The sequence below is a fragment of the Mobula birostris genome, chromosome 1 (assembly GCF_030028105.1).
Source record: "Mobula birostris isolate sMobBir1 chromosome 1, sMobBir1.hap1, whole genome shotgun sequence".
NCBI classification, from domain to species: domain Eukaryota; kingdom Metazoa; phylum Chordata; class Chondrichthyes; order Myliobatiformes; family Myliobatidae; genus Mobula; species Mobula birostris.
The window spans coordinates 140,506,228-140,531,808 of record NC_092370.1 but is presented as its reverse complement, the minus strand read 5'-3'; the positions used below and the strand labels follow the sequence as shown (position 1 = coordinate 140,531,808).

Below are 25,581 nucleotides of genomic sequence, written 5' to 3'. Positions count from 1 at the left end.
TTTGAGGAAACAGGCAGAACAGACAAAGGAAAGTTAGTGGATGATGTTTATTTGGATTTTCAGAAGGCCTTTGACAGGATGCTGCAAATGAGGCTGCTTAACAAGATGAGGAAAGATAGTAGCATGGTTATCAAGTTGGCTGACTGGCAGGGGGTAGTGGGAATAAATGGAGCCCACGCTGACTGCTGGTGACTAGTGGTGTGCCACAGGGGTTGGTGTTAGTACTGCTTCTTGTCGTATGTCAGTGATTTTGATGAAGAAATTGGTGGCTTTGTGATCAAGTTTGCAGATAGCTGGGGAGGGGCAGGTAGTGTCTGCAGAAGGACTTGGGCAGATTAGGGGACTGGGCAAAGTGGTAAATGGAATAAAATGTGGGAAAGTGCATGGTTATGCACTTTGGCACAAGGATTAAAGGTATGGGCTACCTTCTAAAAGAGGATAAAATTCACAAATCAGAGGTGCAGAGGAATTTGGAAGTTGTTGTGCAGAATTCCTTGAAGGTTAACTTGCAGATTGAGTCAATGGTAAGGAAGGCAAATGCAATGTTAGCTTTAATTTTGCAAGAACTAGAATACAAAACCAAGAATGTGATGCTGAATCTTTATAAGACATTGGACAGACCACACTTGGTGTGTTATGAGCCCCTTGTCTAAGAAAAGATGTGCTGATATTGGAGAGGGTCCAGAGGAAGCTCACAAGAATGATCCCAGAAGGTGAAAAATTTAACATCTGATGAGTATTTGATAGCAGTGGGCTTGTACTTGATGGAGTTTAGAAGAATGAGAGAGGATCTCATTGCAATCTATCAAATATGTTTAAAGATCTGGATAAAGTGCATGTGGAGAGGATGTTTTCTATAGTGGGGGGGAGCCTAGGATCCGAGGGGCATCCATTTGGAGCAAAGATGAGGAAAATTTTCTTGAGCCAGTGGGGGTCTGAATCTGGACTTCATTACCACAGATGGCTGTGTAGGCCAAGTAATTGGATGTATTTAAGGTGGAGGTTGATGGGTTCTTGATTAGTGAGGGTGTCAAAGGTTATGGGGAGAAGGCAGGAGAATGGGGTTGAGAGGGATAATAAATCAGGAGCCGACTCAATGGGCTGCTTGGCCTAATTCTGCTTCTATCTTGTGGTCTTTTTCAGAACTCCAGGGTATAGTCCGCTTAGTTCAGGTGACTTGTCTATTTTCAGACCTTTGAGCTTCTCAAGCACCTTCACTCACTCTTGAGTTTCTGACCTACTACTACTGTCTTCCGTAGTGAAGCCTGGCACAAAATAATTATTTAAGTTTGTCTTCCATTTCCTTGTTCCCCATTACTACCTCTCCAGCATCATTTTCCAGTGGTCCAATGTGCACCTTGCCTCTTGTTCTTTATATATCTGGAAAAAAATTGCTATCCTCTGATATTTTTGCTAGCTTACCTTCATATTTCATCTTGTGCTTCCTTATGGTTTTTTAGTTGCCTTCTGTTGGTTTTTAAGTTTCCCGATTCTAATTTCCGATTAATCTTTGCTATATTATATGCCCTCTTTTGCTTTTATGCTATCTTTGACTTGTCACCTCATCCTACCTTTTTAGAATACTACTTCATCTTTGAGATGTATCTATCCTGTGCCTTCCGAATTGCCCCTAGAAACTCCTCCATTGCTGTACTGCCATCATCCTGCTGGTGTTCCCTTTGGCCAGCTCACATTTTCATACATCTCATTCTCTTTACTCCACTGCAATACAGATACATCTGACTTTATTTTCTCTCTCTCAAAACTGCAGGATGAATTCTATCATATTTTGAACCCATGGGAGACAGTAATCCTTTACCTTGTACTCTCTAATCAAATCTGGTTTATTATGCAATGCCCAATCCTGAATTGCCTTTTCACTAGTTGGCTCAACTACAAGCTTCTCCTTTTAAAAAGCCAGCTCATAAGCATTCTATCAAAGGATTCAGCACCAACCTGATTTCTTCACCCCCCCCCCCCCACCAACCTACCTGCATATTTGAAATCCCTCATGACTATCATATCATTGCCATTATTGTACACTTTTTCTATTCCCCATTGAAATTTGTATCTCACATCCTGGCTACTGTAGTATTTCTTGCATTCTCTCTCCTCTGCCTTGTTTAAAAATTTCTCTTTTGCATGATCAAATAAATTGCCTTTTTGAACATTAACCCAAACGGCAGAGGGATAGAGTTAAAACAGAAGTACCAAAGATGATCAGCCCTGTTGAATGATAAAGCTGTCCTGAAGGGCTGTTTGGCCTGTTACTGCTTTCTATTTGTTGATTTTAATTTTTTTTTAAATTGCCTCCTCTGGTTTTATGCAAGGTGGCATGCAAAGCTAAACTGGCAGCTCTGTTGCTTTCCCATGTACTGTCTGATTTTCATTTTTTGATGCAACTCTGAAGCTTAGAAGTTCTATAACCACCTAGTAACTAATTCTGTGAATGTATTCACTTAGCCCCACTGCATTCTAGCTGTACAGGGTCCATGTTAAATGGGACCTTTTTGTATCAGAAATAAAAGTATAGCATTTCCTGAAATTATTTTGGCTTGCTGGTTTGATTTAAATGAGGCTCAGCGCCAGGTTTTGATCTGGCCAGTGTAGAGGATGTGCCACCTATCCAGTCATGAGTTGGTCCTAGTCATAAAGATGCAAAATAAAAAGAATGTTGGTAACACCTGGAGCAGGTGACACATCTATATTTTAAAAAGAAACTGATTTAACATTTCAGGAAAGGGGCCCCTTTATCAGAACTAAAAAGGAAAAACTGCATTTTTCAGTAGTAAATAATTTGGGGGAGGAATGTGCAGATCGAAGGGATTATCACTGACTGGTTGAGACCTAGTGAAGATAATGAAACGCATTGGGATTATTGTTGGGAGTAGGCAGTTTAAATGGTTCTGCATGGAGTAGATGGGTTGAAGGGCCTGTTTCTGTGCTGTGCTTCTCTATGGCTCTTTTATGCTTTCTGTATTATGCCTTGCCAAGAACAAGGCTGTGGGACGTGCCAAGCCTCAGAACTTCCTTTTGGTCTACCCATCCATTCTTCCTGTTCTCCTCCCCCTCTCCCCCCCACATTGAAAACTAATTTATTCCTTGAGCTCGAAACAATAAATGCTTCTTTAGACAGATGCCACCTGATCTGTTAAGTATTGCTTGCTTTGTTTTTCGAGTATCTGCAGTTTTCTTTGCCAAGGAATGGGACCTAATCTTTCTCAAGCAGATACAAGTAGTGCAGGTGCCATTGTAGCAGGTTTAAATGGGAGTCCTGGGACAGTTTCCTCTACTCTCTCCCAACCTTCAATTAGATGTCATTGGGGTGGGGGGGGGGGTGGAATGGAATGTTTTTGGTCCATCATTAGTCTGTTTTGAGCGATTGCTAGTTTTTATTTTGATGTCAGAACAATAATTTGCTAAATGTTTTTTTTAAAAAGGTCTTTGGGAAATCTTGAAGGGGATGTAAAAGAGGATCTACAAATACAGATCACTCTGCTAAACATCCAATTCAAATCCATTTCATGTCTTGCAGCATCCAGGTGGCGAAGAAGTGCTGAAAGAACAAGCAGGAGGTGATGCTACAGAAGCCTTTGAAGATGTTGGACATTCTACTGATGCACATAAAATAACCAAGCAGTACCTCATTGGAGAGCTTCACCCTGTGAGTTCTTTAACAATATCTGAAACACAAGTGTTGATCATTGCATGTTTAAATATTGTTCAATTTGTGTAGGATATCAAGTTGAAAATATCCAATGCTGTAGTGAAAAAAAATTAAAAGGGTATTCTGAGCTGGTCAAAGTTTAAGGGGAGAATGTGAGGATTAAGAATGGTCCCAAAATAAATCTTGGCTAATCGAATGAAGTGACAGCAGTGATGAAGCAAAATGGGGTGATGTGCTATATGGAAGGCAAATGTTTTTGAAAGCTGTATTAGTGACCAGAAGGACACGGAAATAAAGCGATTCTTGAATGCAAAAATAATGAATTTAATTTTGAGGAATTGAAGCTAGGAGCTTGTGGTCCACTAATGGCAGATTTTGAAGTTAAGTGTGAGTTGCTAATATAGGGTTTGGATGAGCTGGTCTACACAAGATGAAGAACAAGAATATAGTAAGGAGAACTTGAGAATCTAGAGTTAAGAGCAATACCAGTGAGGTTCAGCTGAACTCTATTTCTCTAGAGCAGAAGCTGTGGGTGGAGGGGAATTCCTTTGGCCAAGGTTATCAAATGCAGGTGAGATTTCAGACTTGTTACTCTTAGGACACCCATTGTACTTGATAGGCAAACTGCCTTTACACTTATTGCTTAATGTTTTCATGTGCTTCTTTAAGAAAAAATTAAATCTAAATATTGAAGTTAACAACCTACTCCAGGACCTCTGGGAACTGTCTTGACTATATTAAGTTTTTGTTGTTGTTAATTTTGCCAAATGGTATTTACAAGGATATAGCTAATGATGTGAATACAATGTATTGCTTTTCTGAAACACTGGAAATTTGGCCTCCAACATCTCCAGAGCAACATCCCACAAAAATGTTCCAATAGTTTGGTTATGTAGTGACTTTTGTATCTGAAGGAGGGAAGAGGTACCAGAGTTGGTCACAAAAAGGAGAATTTTGTATCCATCAAATTAGCATCTGAAGCAAAAAAGACCAAATGTGCCATGCCCTTGTGCTGGCTTGCAGTTTGGTTACCTGCCTTCTAGAAGTATTTTCTGCTATCACATAATACTTTATTGATCCCAAAAGAAAAGGAAATTGGTGTCATAGTAGCATTACAAATGCACAGATATACAAATTATTAGAAGTAAGAAAGAATTTTTTAAAAAAGTTACCTCAAATAGTCTAACGGCGGGGGGGTCATCACTTCCCCAGCTATAGGTTGACTCATTATTGAGCCTAATGGCTGAGGGTAAGAATGACCTCACACAACACTGTTTGGAACAGCATAGTTGTCTTGGTCTATTACTAAAAGTGCTCCTCTGAACAACCAAGGTGTTATGCAGGGGGTCATAAATATTGTCCAGAATTGCCAGGATTTTCCACAGCATACTGTGTTTTCATTTTGACTCCTATAACAGAGACAGTCTTTCTAATCAGTTTATTGAGCCTGTTGGCAACACCCGTGTTGATGCCATTGTCGCAACGCATCACTGCATAGAAGATTGTACTGGTGCTAACAGACTAGTAAAACGTGTGAAGGAGAGGACTGTATACTCCAAAGGACCTCAGTATCCCCAGAAGTAGAGATGGCTCTGGCCCTTCTTGTACACAACCTCTGTATTGGTGCTCTACTCAAGTCTCTCATCTAAGTGCACCCCCAGGTACTTGTAGGTCCTTACCACATCAATGTCCTCACCATCAATAGTAACAGGGAGCAGTGCAGGCTTAGTCTTAAAGTCCATCATCATCTCCTTTATCAAATGGTGCAAGCTGAGCCATCTGCAGCTTAACGTTAGTAAGTCAAAATTGACCCAGGAGGGTCCTTTATACACCCTTTTATCCTCCTTTATACACCCTTTTATCCTCCTTTATACACCCAACTATTGCTGAATCATCAGAGAATTTCTGCAGATGACATGAGTCAATGTTGTATCTAAAGTCAGAGCTATACAGAATAGACAGGAAGGGAGCCAATGCAGTCTCATGTGGGGCCCCATTGCTGCTTATAGCCAGCTCTGAAGCTGCACAAACTATGGTCAGCCAGTTGGGTAGTCCGTTATCCAGGATACAATGGATGTGCCAACCTGCATTAAATGGAGCTTTTCCCCCAGCACTGGGGGCTATATTGTATTGAAGGCACTTGAGAAATCAAAAAACATGACCCTCACAGTGCTGTCCTGCTTATCCATATGGGAGTAGGCTCTACTCAGCAGGTAAAGGCAGCATCGTCTACTCCAATGTGCTCCTGGCAGGCAAACTGCAGGGGATCAAGGACTGACCTGACCAGGGGTCAGAGATGAGCGAGGACCAACCTCTTTAGAGCCATCATGATGTGTGAGCAGGTGGGTGTCAGCATCATACCACTGGACAATAGTCATTCAAGACTTTAGTTGGCCCTCCGTGGGTACTGGGACCACACATGATGTTTTTCACATGGTCGGTACCCTTGCCAGGCTGAGACTCAGATTGAAAATGTGTTGGAGGACTCCACAGCTGCTCAGCACACTCTTTCAGGACCTTGAGGTTCACACTATCCAGTCCCAACGCCTTTGGTGAGAAGGGCTCTGGGGAAACTCAGACACGGCACTCAGTAGCGAGTATGAGTCTGTGATGACTAGAGAATTGGTGGAAGATGGAGTCTGGAGGTGAAGATTGGGACAATAGCAGTTGGTCTGCAGCTGGTAGGTGCAGGACCAGAAGGAGATGTAGACATTGGTGGTCTGTGTTGTTTATCCACGTATTGAACTGCAAGGGAGGAGGGAGGCATTGGTGCTGAGGGAGCATTGGGTGCCTGGACACCTGGACTGGTGTGCTGAGGGGGTGTTAACAGGACAATTGTCAAACCTATTGAAAAATTGGTTTAACCCTTTAGCCCATTCACGGCTACATTCTGAGGCTCTATGGCTAGGATGATTGAAGCCAGTGAGGTTCTCCATGCCTCTCAGCACCTCCCGTGTGGTACTCTGTCCAAGCTTGCTCTCCAGCTCTCTCCTATATTCCTCTTTAGCCACCTTGATCTTCTCCTTGGCTGCCTCTGCATGTTTCAATCCTCATGGTCTCCTGATCTAAAGGCTTTCTGTGGTTGAGAAGAGCTTTTAGACCCCTGGTTTGTTGTTGGGGAAGCAGCGAACAGTCCTTGATGGTATTGGTGTCAGACAAGTTGATGTAGCCATTGATGCAATCAGTAAGTCTGTTAATGTCCTCCCCATATGGTTCACAAAGCAAATTATGTTGGTGATTATTTTTTTTGCCCCAAATAACAATCTGCAAAGAGACTTTGACTTGGAAGCTGGAATCAGAATTGGGTTTATTATCACCGGCATGTGACGTGAAATTTGTTAACTTAGCGGCAGCAGTTCAATGCAATACATAACCTAGCAGAAAGAGAGAGAAAAAATAATAAGTAAGATAAAACATAATAAATAAGTAAATCAACTATGTATATTTATTGACTTTTAAAAATGTACAAAAACAGAAATACTGTATACTTTAATTAAAAAAAAAAAAAGTGAGGTAGTGTCCAAAGCTTCAATGTCCCTTTAGGAATTGGATGGCAGACGGGAAGAAGCTGTTCCTGAGTCACCCGAGTGAGGCTTCTGTATCTCCTACCTGATGGTAACAGTGAGAAAAGGGTGTGCCCTGGATGTTGGAGGTCCTTAATAATGGATGCTGCCTTTCTGAGACATTGCTCCCTAAAGATGTCCTGGGTACTTTGTAGGCTAGTGCCCAGGATGGAGCAGACTAGATTTACAACCTTCTGCAGCTTCTTTCGGTCCTGTGCAGTAGCCCCTCCATACAAGACAGTGATGCAGCCTGTCAGAATGCTCTCCATGGTACAACTATAGAAGCTGAGTGTATTTGTTGACATGCCAAAACTCTTCAAACTCCTAATAAGCTATAGCCACTGTTTTGCTGCCTTTATGACTACATTGATATGTTGGGCACACACAAAATAATCTGCAGATGCTGGTGTCAAAGCAACACTCACAACATGCTGGAGGAACTCAGCAGGTCGGGCAGCATCGTGGAAAAGATCGGTCGATGTTTTGGGCCAGAACCCTTTGTTAGGACTGTAGAGGGAAGGGGCAGAGGCCCTATAAAGAAGGTGGGGGGAGGGTGGGAAGGAGAAGGCTGGTAGGTTCCAGGTGAAAACCAGTAAGGGGAAAGATAAAGGGGTGGGGGAGGGGAGGCAGGGAGGTGATAGGCCGGAAAGGTGAAGAAAGAATAGGGGGAAATACAATGGGTAGTAGACGGAGGTGGAACCAAGAGGGAGGTGGTAGGCAGCTGCGGGGGGGGGGGGGGGGGTGTGGAGTGACATAGGGATAGGGGAAGGGAGGGGGAGGGAATTACTGGAAGTTGAAGAATTCTGTGTTTATACCAAGGGGCTGGAGACTACCTAGACGGTATATGAGGTGTTGCTCCTCCAACCTGAGTTTAGTCTCATCATGGCAGTAGAGGAGGCCATGTATGGACATATCTGAATGAGTGGGAAGCAGAGTTGAAGTGGGTGGCTACTGGGAGATCCTGTTTTGGCGGACGGAGCGGAAGTGCTTGACGAAGCGGTCCCCCAATCTGTGTTGGGTTTCACTGATGTAGAGGAGGCCACACCGGGAGCACCGGATGCAATAGATGACCCCAACAGACTCACAAGTGAAGTGTTGCCTCACTTGGAAGGACTGTTTGGGGCCCTGAATGGTGGCAAGAGAGGAGGTGTAGGGACAGGTGTAGCACTTGCGCTTACAGGGATAAGTGCCAGGTGGGAGATCCGTGGGGAGGGACCGATCCCTGCGGAAGGGGGAAGAGGGGTGGAGAGGGAAAGACGTGCTTAGTGGTGGGGTCCTGTTGAAGGTGGCGGAAGTTGCGGAGGATAATGTGTTGGATCCGGAGGCTAGTGGGGTGGTAGGTGAGGACAAGGGGAACTCTGTCCCTGTTGTGGTGGTGGGAGGATGGGGTGAGAGCCGAAGTGCGGGAAATGGAGGAGATGCAGGTGAGGGCATCATTGATGACAGCAGAAGGGAAACCATGATCCTTAAAGAAAGAGGACATTTGAGATGTCCTGGAACGGAAAATCTCATCCTTGGAGCAGATGCGGTGGAGACGGAGGAACTGGCAATAGGGAATGGCATTTTTGCATGTGGCGGGTTGGGAAGAGGTATAGTTGAGGTAGTTATGAGAGTCAGTGGGCTTGTAGAAGATGTCAATGGACAGTCTGTCTCCAGAGATGGAGACCCAGAGATCAAGAAAGGGGAGAGAAGTGTCTGAGATAGGCCAAGTGAATTTGACAGCTGGGTGGAAATTTGAAGTAAGCTCAGCATGGGTGCAGGAAGCAGCACCAATATAGTCGTCAATGTACCGAAGGAAAAGTTGGGGAGCAGTACCAGAATAGGTTTGGAGCACAGACTGTTCCATATAACGAACGAAGAGGCAGGCATAGCTAGGGCCCATGCGAGTTCCCATAGCTACACCCTTGGTCTGAAGAGAGTGGGAAGAGCCAAAAGAGAAGTTATTGAGTGTGAGAACCAGTTCCACCAACCGGAGGAGGGTAGTAGTGGTGGGGAACTGGTGAGCTCTATTATCCAGACAGTAGCGGAGGGCTTTGAGGCCTTCTTCATGGGGAATGGAGGTATATAGGGATTGGACATCCATAGCGAAAATGAAGCGGTTGGAACCGGGGAACTGGAAGTTATTGAAGAGGTGGAGGGCATGGGATGTATCCCGGATGTAGGTGGGGAGAGACTGAACTATGGGTGACAAAATGGAGTCCAGGTAGGCAGATACAAGTTCGGTGGGACAGGAGCGGGCAGAAACTATGCGTCTGCCGGGACAGTCAGGCTTGTGGATCTTGGGGAGGAGGTAAAACCGAGCGGTACGGGGTGTGGGAATTATGAGTTTAGCGGCTGAGGATGGAAGGTCTCCGGAGTTGATAAGGGTGGTGATGGTACGGGAGACAATGGTTTGATGTTTTTTGGTGGGGTCCTGTTCCAGGGATAACTAAGAGGAGCTGTCAGGAGCTGCTGCTTGGCCTCAGTGAGGTAGAGGTCCATCCGCCAGACTACTACAGCACCACCTTTGTCAGCGGGTTTGATGGTGAGGTTGGGATTAGGTCGGAGAGAGTGGAGGGCAGTGCGTTCAGAGGGAGTGAGGTTGGAACAGGAGAGAGGAGTGGTGAAGTTGAGATGGTTGATGTCTCGGTGACAGTGGGAGATAAAAAGATCAAGTGCAGGTAGAAGGCCGGGGCAAGGTGTCCAGGAGGAGGAGGAGGAGGATTGAAGGCAGGAGAAGGGGTCCTCAGTAGGGGGAGGGGAATCCTTGCTGAAGAAGTAGGCTCGGAGACGTGTTATGTTGGGGCCAGGTTAGATCCTCAGATCTTGACACCAAGGAACTTGAAGCTGCTCAATCTCTCCACTTCTGATCCCTCTATGAGAGTTGGTACATGCTCCTTCATCTTACCCTTCCTGAAGTCCGCAATCAGCTCTTTCGTCTTACTGACGTTGAGTGCCAGGTTGTTGCTGTGGCACCACTCCACTAGTTGGCGTATTGATTTCTTATACAGTGGTTAGTATATACTTAAAGCACATTTTCATTCAGAGAGTTGTTGCACTCAAATCAGTGACATTTGTGTAGAGAGCAAACTGTTTGCATTTTCTGAAAATGACTGGGTGCACTGTGTTTTCACTGATAAAGCAGAATATATTTAAACTGCAAGAATGAAGAACATTTAATTTTAAGTAAAGTCGAATGGCAATGTTTCTTTAATTCCTTTTAGCACTGCTGCAGTGCAGAGTCAATGTTTTGCAACATGAGTGAAGGTCGTTTAGCCTGTCCTGTGCATTCTGGAGTCTCAGTACTGGATCTTTGGTCCCATTCTCCTGTACCTTATTTGCATTTATACTGAAAAGCAGTTCAATTCTCTGATTTGGAACCTGTTAATTGCCCTAATAAGTTTTCAGTATTTTTTTAAAAAATAATAATAATTTCTCCTATCCTTGCTGTCTGTGTTTATGGTGCTCCTTAAGCTAGTTGTCTAGTTGACACCTAACTAATTGGTGAAAGTTGTTGCATTGGCTTGGTTTATTTATTTGAGATGCAGTGTGGAATAGGCCCTTCAAGCCATGTTGCTCAGCCCAGCAACCCACCTAATTAGCCCTGTCCCAATTACAGGACAATTTACAGTAACCAATTAACCTACCAACTGGTAAGTCTTTGGACTGTGGGAGGTAACCAGAGCAACTGGAGGAAATACACGCAGTCACAGGAGGAACATACAAATTCCTTATAGAGAGCGGTGGGAATTGAACCTGGGAAAGGGGTGTTGATGTATTAATTGTTTTACTGTGTTAATTGCACCATTGATATCAAAATCTTTCACTTCTGTCAATTAGGTGTTTTGTGCACTGCTTTCTAATTTGTCAATGCTAGTCATATGTATTTTATCTATATTGGATTTCCCTGTAAATCTATTCATCTTAATTACTAAACTGTGCTCCTGTAAGGTTTCTTACTGTGCTTTCTATAGTTAATTAACTTAAATTTGGAAGTCAATTTATTGGGTTAAAATCCATTTTTTAAATAGTTGCGTATTTCATTTCTCTCCTAACAGGATGACAGAGGTGTTTTTGTAAAGCCAAAGGTAAAGTTTCTTTCTTCCTTCTTTGGAAAAGATATCAGAAATGCAGTAGGTAATTTTGAAAGATCAGAATTGAGCCAGTATAGTATAATGGATGTAATGAGGACTGGGGTAGTTCGGCTATGATCAGATTAATCATAGATAGGGTGGATTTAAGAAGCCAAGTGCTTTTTTGTCCCCCCTGCTGTTTTATTCCTTTACCACTTGGTTTTAAATAATGGAAGCCGTCTAAATAGGTTCCCTCATTTTTGATTATTGTCTGTGGTCACCTTTGATCTGTTGAACATTAGATCAAAGTTGTGCACACAGAAAACATGATCCGCACACTCTTTGTTCTCCCATTTTACTTGATGCCAATCCCTTGTTACATGCAGGGTCTGAGGGGAAATTTGATGTACTACTGCGATATACAATCACCATTATAACAATGGTCTCTCATTGCTACAGCACAGCATTGCTTTTATAGTTTTTGAATTTTATTCAGAAATGCATTGCAGGACAGGCCGGGCCCAACAAGCTACACCACCCAGCAATCCGCCTGACTAACACGAGCCTAGTCACAGGACCATTTGCAATAACCAATTAACCTAATAGCCAGTACATCTCTGGATTGTGTGGGAGGAAACTGGAGCACCCGGAGGAAACCCAAGCAGTCAAAGGGAGAATGTACAAACTCCTTATAGACAGTGCTGGAATTGAACTCTGGAATGCCCTGAGCTGTAATAGCACCATGCTACCGTGTCACAGTTCAAAGCATTCATAGGGGCAGGAGAATAGAAGGTGGTTTCAAGTGGAGAAGTGTCTTGTGTATGAACCAGAGAGAGCACATCTATTTTTGGTTTACAGTTGTGATTGGAGTTTATTTCCCATCCTGTGTTATCTAGAGAAAGGGCAGTGGGACTGCTGACTATTGACTTGCTGTGTAACAGTTTAATACTTAAACAAGTGGTGTCTTTGCCTACTTAGAGACCGAAAATCAGACTGGTAACTTGGGACAGCCTGGATAATGATAGGAGATCCACTTTACTAGGAAATGCTTGGCATGTGCCAATGAAGTTTCAAGATTTCTTTTACAAGTTTATATACAAGTTATACTGGAATCTTATTCGTAGCGAGATTGAACTTAAACTAATTTTCTGGAGTATTTTTCTGTTAAGTAATTAAAATGCTATGCTATAAATCAAAATTGGCACAACGATGTGGGGGTTGGAGGGAGGGTAGAAAAGTGAATGCAATAATAAGCTCTCCACACTATGCTGTTTTTTTCCCAAATTGGGTGGAGCACCTAACATTAACGAACCTTGTCCCTTTCCCTCTTTTACAGGAGCCATTTGTTATTGCAGAGTCAAGTGAATCAAGGTATTTCTTATCTCCATTAGTAGTTCTTAAATGATCAAAATTTTTCTGCAAAAAATCAAAATGGTACATTGAATAGTCCATAATAAACCAAGCTTGAGGTGCCGAGTTCATCAATGTTTGTTGCTTCAATTTCTGATTTGTGCTATTTCATGTCTGTAAATAAAGACTTTATTTTTCTTAGGTTGCAGCTTCACCAATATTGTCCTCCAACCCATGAATTTTAAATTTTAAAATCTATCTTTCAATTTCATTCAGTTCACTTCATTTTATGGTGAACTCTAGGTTTGTTTGCACCTATGCAGCATTTGCATTGCTAACCCTTTCCACCTCTTGTTCTCTAAATTTTAATGTTTGAGAGAAGCAAGCAATGTATCTCACTGCGGGAGCATAATAAATGTATTCAAATTTGATGTTGCATTTGCTTGTGAATAGGGGGGTAATAGCTTTTTACTTACAGTAGGGAAAAACCCACAAACACTCAAGTTTTAAGATCTTTTAGCCCTTTCATTAATTATCTTTTCTTTTATTGCAGTTCGTGGTCCGGTTGGATAGTCCCAGCATTAGCAGGTGTGACTGTGGCTCTCCTGTATCGCATTTTTATTGCAGATCACTGAATGCAGCACACAGAAGAAATTGGCACTACTTTGCATTGACGGAAATCTATTACGAATCATTTCTAAAGATAGAAAACAACAGGAATTCTGCAGATGCTGGAAATTCAAGCAACACACATCAAAGTTGCTGCCTGGCCTAAAGATAGAAATTACTTCCATGGAAGGAATTTTGGAGCCCAAAAATTAATTGCGAGCCCATACTTATGCATAAAATGCATATCATGCCAATATTGATTCGTGCTATTTCTGTTTTGGCATCAAATCTGTTGATGGTATCTCTCAATGCTATTTTGTTAGCACCCCTGGATAATGTTTGGTTTCCTGAAATTGGTTAATGAGGGAACCACCATTTTAAGAATTTCTTGAGAAATTGGTTTGCAGTATAGCAAGTACTAGCCTTGAGTATATGGTGGGGAGATTAATAGAATTTCAGTTGGGTGCTGACTTTGTCTGTGATTGAAGTCACCAGAGACACACTGATATTGGTGATATAAAGTCTTTATTCATCACAATAAGCAGTCATTCTGTTGGAGACACTTGTGGTAGAGTCTCAAACCCACTTTTTTTTTAATACCCTTAAAATCCATGCAGGTGATTCAATAAAAATTTCAATATTTACAATTACATGTTTACTTCAATATTTTGGGTTGGCAATGCTTCCTTTGATTTACATATCTATATAGTTGGAGATGCCTCTGTATATTCAAACACTTGTCACAAAATAATTTGCACAAATAGTCTAAAACTTTCTGGGGAACAGGAATTCCAGACATCCAAAATTAGTGTTCCAAGGAACACACACAAAATGCTGAAGGGGCTCAGCAGGCTAGGCAGCATCTGTGGAGGTGGTGGGGGGGGGAAGTACAGTTGACGTTTCGAGCCAATACCCTTTGGCAGGACACTGAGTCCTGCTGAAACATGTTGGGCCAAAACATCACTGTACTTTTTTCCATACATGCTCCCTGGCCTGCAGTGTTCCTTTAGCACTTTTTGTGTTGATTGGATTTCCAGCATCTGCAGATTCTCTTGTTTGTTAATGTTCCAAGGCCTTTCTCTGAGTACCCCATCCCCGCAAAAAAAAATCTGTGGATTGACTATACCTGTGAACATGTTTGATATGCTATGTAACAATGTCAGTCTGATCTACCAGTTTAAACTTGAATCACAATGTTACAAATAACTTGGTCCATGTTGCCTGGTTTGATGCAACTCCATTGTATTACTGCTTGACTGATGTATATGCAAACATCTCATGGTCTCCATTTTGCAAACCATGGACCAACCTGTGCTCCAGACAGTGCAAAGGCATTTTTTTTTTTTTTTAAACTTCAATTTGCTGCATGCAATTTACAATCCATATTAAGTACTGAAGACTGATCTTGTGTTTGAAGTATTATCTGCTACATTCACAAAACCCTGGAATACAGGTACTCCATAACATTGACAATTGTCCACTTAGTCCCATTACTCAAGCTAATCTTCACCTGGAAGCCTACTCCAGGATCACTGCTTGGAACCCATAATGTTCTTTTATGGATAAATCACTTGAGAATACATGAGAAGTCCTGGCAGTTTGCCCTGAAGATGCTGATAAAACCCAAGGAACAGGTTTGCACTCAAAATTTTATTTATTATTAGGACCACAATATAGACAATTTTTTTTTTTCCTGTGCAGCCAATATTTGATCTAATGAACTTGTCTGGCTAGACTATGCCATTGTTTATTCTCTGCAAATGGCTACCATTTGCTGGTGCCTTTCCTGTCCAGAATCATAATCCTAAATTCTTCCCCTTTTCATAAATTTTCCTTGCATTTACAAAATTCCACTGCGGCCAATAGTCCCAGATTTCTGTCCTTTTATCTCCTAATAATGCTACCAAGCATATTTCACACATTTGGTTTATAACCTGTACCTTGCCAATTGACTACTTTTGACACTACAACTTTTATTGAAAAAGCATTGAAAACAATATAGTTTGCTCTGTGCCTTTGGCCTACTTAGGAGGGAGTGCCAAGTGAATTTTGAATTATTCCAAACAACAGGAATTCTGCATTTGCTGACGAAGGGTCTCGGCCTGAAACGTCGACTGTACCTCTTCCTAGAGATGCTGCCTGGCCTGCTGCGTTCACCAGCAACTTTGATGTGTGTTGCTTGAATTATTCCATTTTAGTTTTGAACTCTGACCACTTAACGTTTGCCAAACTCTCCAAGCCTATGTTTTATGTGGTTTGTACACAGTAATGATGCTTGGTGTTGACTACTGCACTGTGTTCTTGTTTAATTTACCTGAATAAAGTACGTCTATGGGAATGCAGAATAATAAAAGCATAGATTTTTCTGTCTGCATTTGTGTAGCTGGATATCTTTTATAGTTGTGTTGAATGGCCTGTTCAGAATTGCATTGAATTACTTCAGCTATTCTAACTGAGCCATGCCTTGTATACTCTGTTCAACTTCACTGCCTTCCCAAAATGCCCCACAATCATATCATTTTTCCACAGGACATCTAGTCTCCCCTACGACTGCTGTGATCATTCCTTGTGGTTGCACGTCCACATTCAAGTCAATAAATCCTTCAGTTAAAATTGCACTTAACTAAAAATGTGCACCTTAGTGGCTTTGCCAAAGGGTTCTTCAGCTTACAAAGAATTTTATAGCCTCCTGGTTCACTATAGTTCAGAAATGCTACTTCCACCAGTAAGGTTTTTACATTAAGGAAATGAGTATACCCAAATGTTCAACTTATCAAAAGGGCATTGATGCAATGATGTGTATGTGGGTGATTGTATTGATTTAGTATGAGATGTGCGGAAAACATTCTGTTGATATTTTAACCCTGTGGCTAAATGTGGGGGGAAAATTAGCAAGTTCTGACTTTATTATTGTGATGGATGGTTTTGACTTTGTTCTGAATATGATATGGGAAAAATAGCATCTGATATGGCATTTGTTTTTTTTAATTAGTGAAAAATGGTTTTAAAATCCTGTGTACATTGGTGGAAGATGGGTTGGAAAGGGAAATGGCCAATGGGAAGCCTTGCATGATTATACCCAACGAAGTGTTTCAAACTTGCTTTGAACCTTTTAAGAGCCATCAAGGTAACTTGGATGAGGTTTGGCTGATTAATTATGTATTGATTGATGAATGATTGGGGGGTGGGAATCAAATTAAAGAGGCTAGACGTGAGGAGGTTAGTTCACAACAGGGGGATGGGAACCAGTGCAGAGAGACAGAGGGGTGTAAAGTGAGGGTAGAAGCAAAAAGTACTAAGGAGAAAAGTAAAAGTGGCAGGCCGACAAATCCAGGGCAAGCATTAAAAAGGGCCACTTTTCAGCATAATTGTATAAGGGCTAAGAGAGTTGTAAAAGAACACCTGAAGGCTTTGTGTGTCAATGCAAGGAGCATTCGTAATAAGGTGGATGAATTGAAAGTGCAGATTGTTATTAATGATTATGATGTAGTTGGGATCACAGAGACATGGCTCCAGGGTGACCAGGGACAGGAGCTCAACGTTCAGGGATATTCAATATTCAGGAGGGATAGACATGAAGGAAGGGGAGGTGGGGTGGCGTTGCTGGTTAAAGAAGAGATTAACGCAATAGAAAGGAAGGACATAAGCCGGGAAGATGTGGAATCGATATGGGTAGAGCTGCGTAACACTAAGGGGCAGAAGACGCTGGTGGGAGTTGTGTACAGGCCACCTAACAGTAGTAGTGAGGTCGGAGATGGTATTAAACAGGAAATTAGAAATGTGTGCAATAAAGGAACAGCAGTTATAATGGGTGACTTCAATCTACATGTAGATTGGGTGAACCAAATTGGTAAAGGTGCTGAGGAAGAGGATTTCTTGGAATGTATGCGGTGATGGTTTTTTGAACCAACATGTCGAGGAACCAACTAGAGAGCAGGCTATTCCGGACTGGGTTTTGAGCAATGAGGAAGGGTTAATTAGCAATCTTGTCGTGAGAGGCCCCTTGGGTAAGAGTGACCATAATATGGTGGAATTCTTCATTAAGATGGAGAGTGACATAGTTAATTCAGAAACAAAGGTTCTGAACTTAAAGAGGGGTAACTTTGAAGGTATGAGACGTGAATTAGCTAAGATAGACTGGCAAATGACACTTAAAGGATTGACGGTGGATATGCAATGGCAAGCATTTAAAGGTTGCATGGATGAACTACAACAATTGTTCATCCCAGTTTGGCAAAAGAATAAATCAAGGAAAGTAGTGCACCCGTGGCTGACAAGAGAAATTAGGGATAGTATCAGTTCCAAAGAAGAAGCATACAAATTAGCCAGAGAAAGTGGCTCACCTGAGGACTGGGAGAAATTCAGAGTTCAGCAGAGGAGGACAAAGGGCTTAATTAGGAAGGGGAAAAAAGATTGAGAGAAAACTGGCAGGGAACATAAAAACAGACTGTAAAAGCTTTTATAGATATGTGAAAAGGAAAAGACTGGTAAAGACAAATGTAGGTACCCTGCAGACAGAAACAGGTGAATTGATTATGGAGAGCAAGGACATGGCAGACCAATTGAATAATTACTTTGGTTCTGTCTTCACTAAGGAGGACATAAATAATCTTCCAGAAATAGTAGGGGACAGTGAGATGGAGGAACTGAGTGAAATATATGTTAGTAGGGAAGTGGTGTTAGGTAAATTGAAGGGATTGAAGGCAGATAAATCCCCAGGGCCAGATGGTCTGCATCCCAGAGTGCTTAAGGAAGTAGCCCAAGAAATAGTGGATGCATTAGTGATAATTTTTCAAAACTTGTTAGATTCTGGACTAGTTCCTGAGGATTGGAGGGTGGCTAATGTAACTCCACTTTTTAAAAAAGGAGGGAGAGAGAAACCGGGGAATTATAGACCGGTTAGCCTAACGTCGGTGGTGGGGAAACTGCTGGAGTCAGTTATCAAAGATGTGATAACAGCACATTTGGAAAGCGGTGAAATGATCGGACAAAGTCAGCATGGATTTGTGAAAGGAAAATCATGTCTGACGAATCTCATAGAATTTTTTGAGGATGTAACTAGTAGAGTGGATAGGGGAGAACCAGTGGATGTTGTATATTTGGATTTTCAAAAGGCTTTTGACAAGGTCCCACACAGGAGATTAGTGTGCAAACTTAAAGCACACGGTATTGGGGGTAAGGTATTGGTGTGGGTGGAGAATTTGGTTAGCAGACAGGAAGCAAAGAGTGGGAATAAACGGGACCTTTTCAGAATGGCAGGCGGTGACTAGTGGGGTACCGCAAGGCTCAGTGCTGGGACCCCAGTTGTTTACAATATATATTAATGACTTGGATGAGGGAATTAAATGCAGTATCTCCAAGTTTGCAGATGACACGAAGCTGGGTGGCAGTGTTAGCTGTGAGGAGGATGCTAAGAGGATGCAGGGTGACTTGGATAGGTTGGGTGAATGGGCAAATTCATGGCAGATGCAATTTAATGTGGATAAATGTGAAGTTATCCACTTTGGTGGCAAAAATAGGAAAACAGATTATTATCTGAATGGTGGCCGATTAGGAAAAGGGGAGGTGCAACGAGACCTGGGTGTCATTATGCACAAGTCATTGAAAGTGGGCATGCAGGTACAGCAGGCGATGAAAAAGGCGAATAGTATGCTGGCATTTATAGAGAGAGGATTTGAGTACAGGAGCAGGGAGGTACTACTGCAGTTGTACAAGGCCTTGGTGAGACCACACCTGGAGTATTGTGTGCAGTTTTGGTCCCCTAATCTGAGGAAAGACATTCTTGCCATAGAGAGAGTACAAAGAAGGTTCACCAGATTGATTCCTGGGATGGCAGGACTTTCATATGAAGAAAGACTGGATGAACTGGGCTTGTACTTGTTGGAATTTAGAAGATTGAGGGGGGATCTGATTGAAACGTATAAGATCCTAAAGGGATTGGACAGGCTAGATGCAGGAAGATTGTTCCCGATGTTGGGGAAGTCCAGAACGAGGGGCCACAGTTTGAGGATAGAGAGGAAGCCTTTTAGGACTGAGATTAGGAAAAACTTCTTCACACAGAGTGGTGAATCTGTGGAATTCTCTGCCACAGGAAACAGTTGAGGCCAGTTCATTGGCTATATTTAAGAGGGAGTTAGATATGGCCCTTGTGGCTACAGGGGTCAGGGGGTATGGAGGGAAGGCTGGGGTGGGGTTCTGAATTGGATGATCAGCCATGATCATAATAAATGGTGGTGCAGGCTCGAAGGGCCGAATGGCCTACTCCTGCACCTATTTTCTATGTTTCTATAACTTGATTATTATACTTGTTCCTGTTGGAAAGTTTTTCTGGATGAATTACTGCTGAAATTCTTCAACTTTTCTCAATGTGCTTTGCAAAGTAATGCCATTTTTAATTGGTTTGTGTGTTTTGTAGCCTATTTGCTGAAGGTAATTTTCCATTAACCTTGAGACAGAATAATGTACTGATGAAGCGTAAATAAATGCTGTATTAAAACTTGCAGTTCTCCCTTATTCTAACTTTCAGAAATAGAATGTGAAGTTTGAATTGTGTGCCTTTAAACTATTCAGATTGTACTTTGTTTCTCAAATTTCCACTTAGCAGCATATTATATGGACAGTTTGAAGCTCCTTCTCTTGTAACTACACCTGTGTTGGATTTATTTTTAAAAATCTCAGGCTATTTGGCTCATGAAATTGGTCAGCTGGCAGTTGAAGAAAGAGGTGGTGTTTTCAGGTCAAAAATTCTTCAGAGCTGGAGGGAAAACAAGTTGGGTCTAAAATGTAGGGAAGGCAGATTAACCAAGAGAAATATCCCTGATTTGTGAGGGGGTGGGTTGGGTATGTGTGGAGGATAGAGATTAACTGGCAGTTTGTTTTCTTTAAACACTACAGAAGTTGCTGATAAATGTGCCATGCATTGGAAGGCTGTGGCAGACAGTATCTCCTCAGCCATTAACAACAGTAGGCACCTCTGCCAATTCAGAAAACCCATAGCCTTTGTCTAAGCTGGAACCCAACCACAGCCTCGGCCCAGATCACCAGCAAGCTTACTCACCACAGCATCTGACTGACAACTAAAAGTTGACCTTGGCAAACAATTACAGATCCCTTGACTTCATCACATCATCATCCCTGAATGACGTGGTCATTCTGTCAAAAACCATGAAACAGATGGTCATGATGGAACTGACAATTCTTTGGAAAGACCAGATTGAGGAGGTGTTTGGATGTAGGAAAGCCAAATACCAGGAGCTGGTAGAGCACTGCCAGAGACTGGGGTGGAGAGCATGATGCAAGCCTATAGATGTGGGGTGTGGAGGTTTTGCTGGCTGCTCGCTCTGCAGAACTTGCTGTCTCCTTGACATTACTGCAAAGAAAAGAGCCATCAGGACTGTCAGAGACTGCTGAGCGAGCCTCCAGATAGCTGTAGATCAAGAGGTGTGATTGTGTCCCAGTGCTACCGGGGAAAAGCTGTGCTTGATCTCACTCAGATGACCTAGCCAGGTTTGAGTGTCTGGAAGACCTGAAATCCTTGAAGACCCCAGGTTCCATCACTGTGTCCCAGTGCAGCCTAGGACGTATGACGAGGGCAACATAACACTGGAATGATGTGAGCACAGACCAGGTATTTGAGTTGCGGGGCCCATCGTTCTGCCCAGACAACATAAGTCAGTTCTTGACTATTGATGAAGGCCCCATTGTGAAAGGATGTGCTCTCATTGGAGAATGCCCAGAGGAATTTCTAGCTATAGCTTAAAGTTGTTTTATAAAGAGTAAACAACAGGAATTCTGCAGATGCTGGAAGTTCAAGCAACACACATAAAAGTTGCTGGTGAACGCAGCAGGCCAGGCAGCATCTCTAGGAAGAGGTGCAGTCGACGTTTCAGGCCGAGACCCCTCGTCAGGACTAACTGATAATCTAACTGACTGGGTTAGTCCTGACGAAGGGTCTCGACCTGAAACGTCGACTGCACCTCTTTATAAAGAGTATTTGCTTTAAAATTTTGTTAAAGTAGAATAACTTTAAAGGGCACATTTTATATCTGAGAAAACAGTTTTTAGTTTCTCTTCGGGTCTCTTTGACAACTTGAAAGAAAATGCATTGCTTTCTGTAAGCTATACAGTGATAATACTAGCTTGTTTGAATTGTGTGGATAGTCCTCTATTAAATGTGATTGAGGAAAATATTGTCTAGGATGAAGCTCCTCTAAAGTTGCCAATATCTCATTGGTAAGACTCAATCTCTGAAAATACATGTTAGAGTGAGTTTTTTTTGGGGTAGATGATTTGTTTACACTTGTGACTTTGGCCACCAGACTTCTATTTGACAATGCGCTTCCTAAAAAGCGCATCTGTGAATACCAGATGCTTCTGGCACCATAGTTTGACCAGATGCTGTAGTTTCAAAGACAGTATCTATACATTATAAATATTAATTGTCTTCTATGTTAGCACTGTTACATACCCCGTAACTGGGTTGCCAAACCAGCAGAAATGGAACACTCGTTGGAGTCTGGATTACTAGGAACTAATAAAATTTTATTAAAGAAACGAATAATACAGTACTCTAATCGTAACGATATGAATGTGACAGGTTAGCAATGATAATACACACACATACACAGAACTAAGGTAATAGGAATCAACCAAGCTCTATCGCAGTCTAGGGGTAAAATGATCAGTCTTAAGTGATGCACAGTTCAGTTTAGTGCAGTTCGCAGTAATCACTGTTGTACTGTTGGAGAGCGGGGGGGATGCAATTTGGTTCAGGCAGACCTTTGATGTCTTCTATCCTGCTGTGGTCACCGACTGTGACCCCTCTGTTCCGAATACGGTCATTCTTCCGCGGTGAACCCGCCACCCAGGCAAGGGTGGATACACACACCAGGTTTCCATCCATCGTACTTTTACACCCTGTGAGCCTATGGTCTATTCCTGCGAGCCGGACCTCCAAACTCCCACCACTTGTGGGAGCACACCGCTCTTTCCAGGGTCTCGTTGTCTCGTGGTGTGTTGTGCCTTAGCGAACCTGCTCTTTTTATCCCCTGCTGGGGTATCACCTGTCCATCAAACTTCAAACAGTTCAGGTTCAAAGCAACCGGTCTGTCAATATTCTGAATTGTGATTCTTTTCCGTTAATCCCTCTCTCCTCTCTTATTAGCATTTTGAATGTTTCTCCATTTTCTCTCTTATCTCTCTCATTAGCATCAATCGTCCAATAGCTTGGTTTGGTGTCACACCCCTACCCTTCAAAGGATTTTTACCGGGGTAAAAATCATGGGCATGAATGTACATTATCAGATACACACTAATATACAGGGTCATCTGCTATTCGGCTAATACAGAGAACTTTCAGATTCAACACCTTGACAGACAGTCAGCAATCACATTGTCCGTTCCTTTTATGTGTTTCATTTTAATATCAAATTCCTGTAAGACCAGGCTCCAACTTATTAACCTTTTATTTTTATCCTTCATAGTGGCCAAAAACACTAATAGGTTGTGATCAGTGTAAATTATCAGTGGTTTCTGTGCTGGACAAATATAAACCTCAAAATGTTATAATGCTAGTATGATGGCCAGTAATTCCTTCTCCACAGTGGAATACTTTTTCTGATGGATATTAAATTTCTTAGAAAAATAAGCCACTGGGTGGTCAACCCCCTCTTTGTCTGTCTGCAACAGCACCGCCCCGGCTGCTGCATCACTAGCATCTGTTGCGAGGGAGAAGGTTTTTGAAAAGTCAGGCACACTCAGCACAGGCTGGTGACACAAAATCGCCTTCAGACTCTCGAAGGCCTGTTGACAAAGGTCGTCCCACACAAACTTCGCATTCTTTGGCAAGAGCTTAGTAAGAGGGAGGGTAATATCCACAAAGTTTTTGCAAAACTTCTGATAGTACCCCACCATCTCCAAGAACCTTTTCAGGGCTCTCTTGTCTGTCGGGGTGGGGACTTCAGAGATAGCCCGCGCCTTAGCCTGCATCGGTGCCAGCTGCCCCTGTCCTACCACAAATCCCAGATAAGTGACCTTCACGTGGCCGAATTCACTTTTTGCGAGGTTCACTGTCAGGTTGGCTTCAGACAGTGTTTAAACAGTTCCTCTACTACCACAATGTGCTCCTCCCACGTGTCACTCCAGACCACTAAATCATCAATATACGCTTCTGTGTTCTTTAACCCTTTTATCACTGAATTAATCATCCTCTGGAAGGTCCCTGGGGCGTTTTTCATGCCTAAAGGTAAAACATTATACTCGTATAACCCGGATGGAGTGACAAATGCTGAGATTTCTCTAGCCCGGTCGGTTAAAGGAATGCACCAGTACCCTTTTAGCAAATCGATCTTTGTGATGTACTTAGCTCTCCCCACTTTATCGATGCAATCGTCTACCCTTGGGATGGGGTAAGCATCAGTTTTTGTGATGGCGTTCACTTTTCTGTAATCTGTACAGAATCGTATGCTCCCATCAACTTTCGGGACAACCTCACAGGGGGACACCCATTCCGATTTGGATGGCCTAATAATATCTATGGTTAGCATGTGTTCAATTTCTTTCTCCACTAGCTTGCCCTTCTCCAAGTTCATCCTATAGGGGTGTTGTTTAATAGGCTGGTCTGAGATGACAACAACATCATGCACTGTCCCTTTGCATCGCCTCAGGACATCCAGACATATGTCTGTGGGCCGGTTAATTAGCTTTATCAGTGGCTCGCTCTGTTTGGGGGTTAGGTGAGAGACCTTATCAGCAAAATTGGCCAAAACAATAGAGTTCTCCAATCTGGTCGGCACCATATTTATCTTTTCAAGATGGGTTTTCCCCTTATCATTTGACACCCCAGTCTCATTAATTTTCGTGATAACACCAACTAGATCTGCTTTCTGATCGTGGTAAGCTTTTAATATGTTAATGTGTACCAATTGTGTGGGCTTATGCCTGTCCGGCGTTTCAATAACGTAGTTCAAAGAGTCTATCTTTTTAATCACTTTGTACAGACCGTGGAATCTCGTCTGGAGGGGGTTGGTTACCACTGGGAACAGAACTAAGACCCGATCGCCCACTTGAAACACTTGTTCGCGGGCACGCCTATCATACCATTGTTTCATTTTAGTTTGGGAGTGTCGTGGATTTTCTTTGGCAAGGTCACAGATCCTTTTAAGCCTCTCACGAAATTTTAAAACATAATCAATCACATTGACTTGGACTGCCGGACTGGACCATTGCTCTTTCAGTAAGCTCAGGGGGCCTCTGGGCCGATGACCGAAGATGAGCTCGAATGGGCTGAACCCCAATGACTCCTGAACTGTGTCCCTTACGGCAAATAGCAGAAGAGGCAAGGTATCATCCCAGCCCCTAGCATTCTCTTGACAATAAATTTTAATCATGGTCTTTAATGTTGCGTGAAATCTTTCCAATGCCCCTTGGGACTCTGGGTGGTACGCAGAGGTCAAAATTTGCTTTGCTCCCATCTCATCCAACATCCGTCGGAATGTGTGAGATGTGAAGACACTCCCCTGATCTGACTGGATTTTCCTGGGCAGCCCCACCGTAGTGAAAAATTTTACAAGTGCCTTTACCACTGCGGAAGTCTTGGCGCTTGCCAGGGGCACAGCCTCCGGAAACCTGGTGGCGGTGCACATCATAGTCATCACATACTCTCGCCCATTTGCAGTTCTGGGCAGGGGACTGACAAAATCCACAATTATTCGGGAAAAAGGTTCCCCGAAAGCGGGTATCGGTCGAAGGGGTGCTTTAGGCAGGACCTGGTTTGGCTTTCCTACCACCTGACATAAATGACATCGCCTACAATATTCAACAATATCCTTCCTCATGTTTGGCCGGTAAAACTCTTTCATAATTTTATCGACTGTCTTCCTCACCCCAAAATGTCCACCGAGGGGTATCTTGTGGGCCAGGTTAAAAATCTCGTCCCTATAAATTTTCAGCACTACCACCTGGTGTATCACCCCCCATTCCTCATCTGCGGGCATGGTACTTGGTCTCTATTTCCTCATTAGTACTCCCTCCTTCACATAATAGCCCACCGTCTCCCTTTTTAATTCTGCTTCGGAGAGAGCTGTCTCCGTCAAAACCAGCAGCTGCTCGTCTCGCTCCTGTGCCTGTATAAATTCCTTCCTTGCCAATGATAAGTCTATCTCAACTCCCTCACTTCCTTCCCCTCCACTATGCTCCTTCTTCTCACTTTCTAACCCCTCCTGGTACAAGGCTGGTAAAAACGTCTCAGCTAAATCTATATTCACTTTGGCAGCCTTTCTGGACCTTAGCCGAGTCACTGCGCAAACGGGATAAACCTGTGAGTCTATGGGCACGTCTTCAA

The 25,581-nt window shown here is 42.8% G+C and overlaps 1 protein-coding gene across 1 annotated transcript in view; it reads left to right on the top strand.

Annotated features, from left to right (window-relative positions):
* Nucleotides 1-19,737, top strand: part of cyb5a (cytochrome b5 type A (microsomal)) — a 49,956-nt gene extending 30,219 nt beyond the window's left edge. The window contains exons 2-5 of the mRNA XM_072262612.1: nt 3,536-3,664; nt 11,268-11,297; nt 12,619-12,653; nt 13,186-19,737. Of these exons, the coding sequence (XP_072118713.1) occupies nt 3,536-3,664; nt 11,268-11,297; nt 12,619-12,653; nt 13,186-13,267 (276 nt within the window). The 3' untranslated portion in view covers nt 13,268-19,737. The remainder of the gene's footprint in view (nt 1-3,535; nt 3,665-11,267; nt 11,298-12,618; nt 12,654-13,185) is intronic.
* The last annotated feature ends 5,844 nt before the right edge of the window (nt 19,738-25,581 follow it).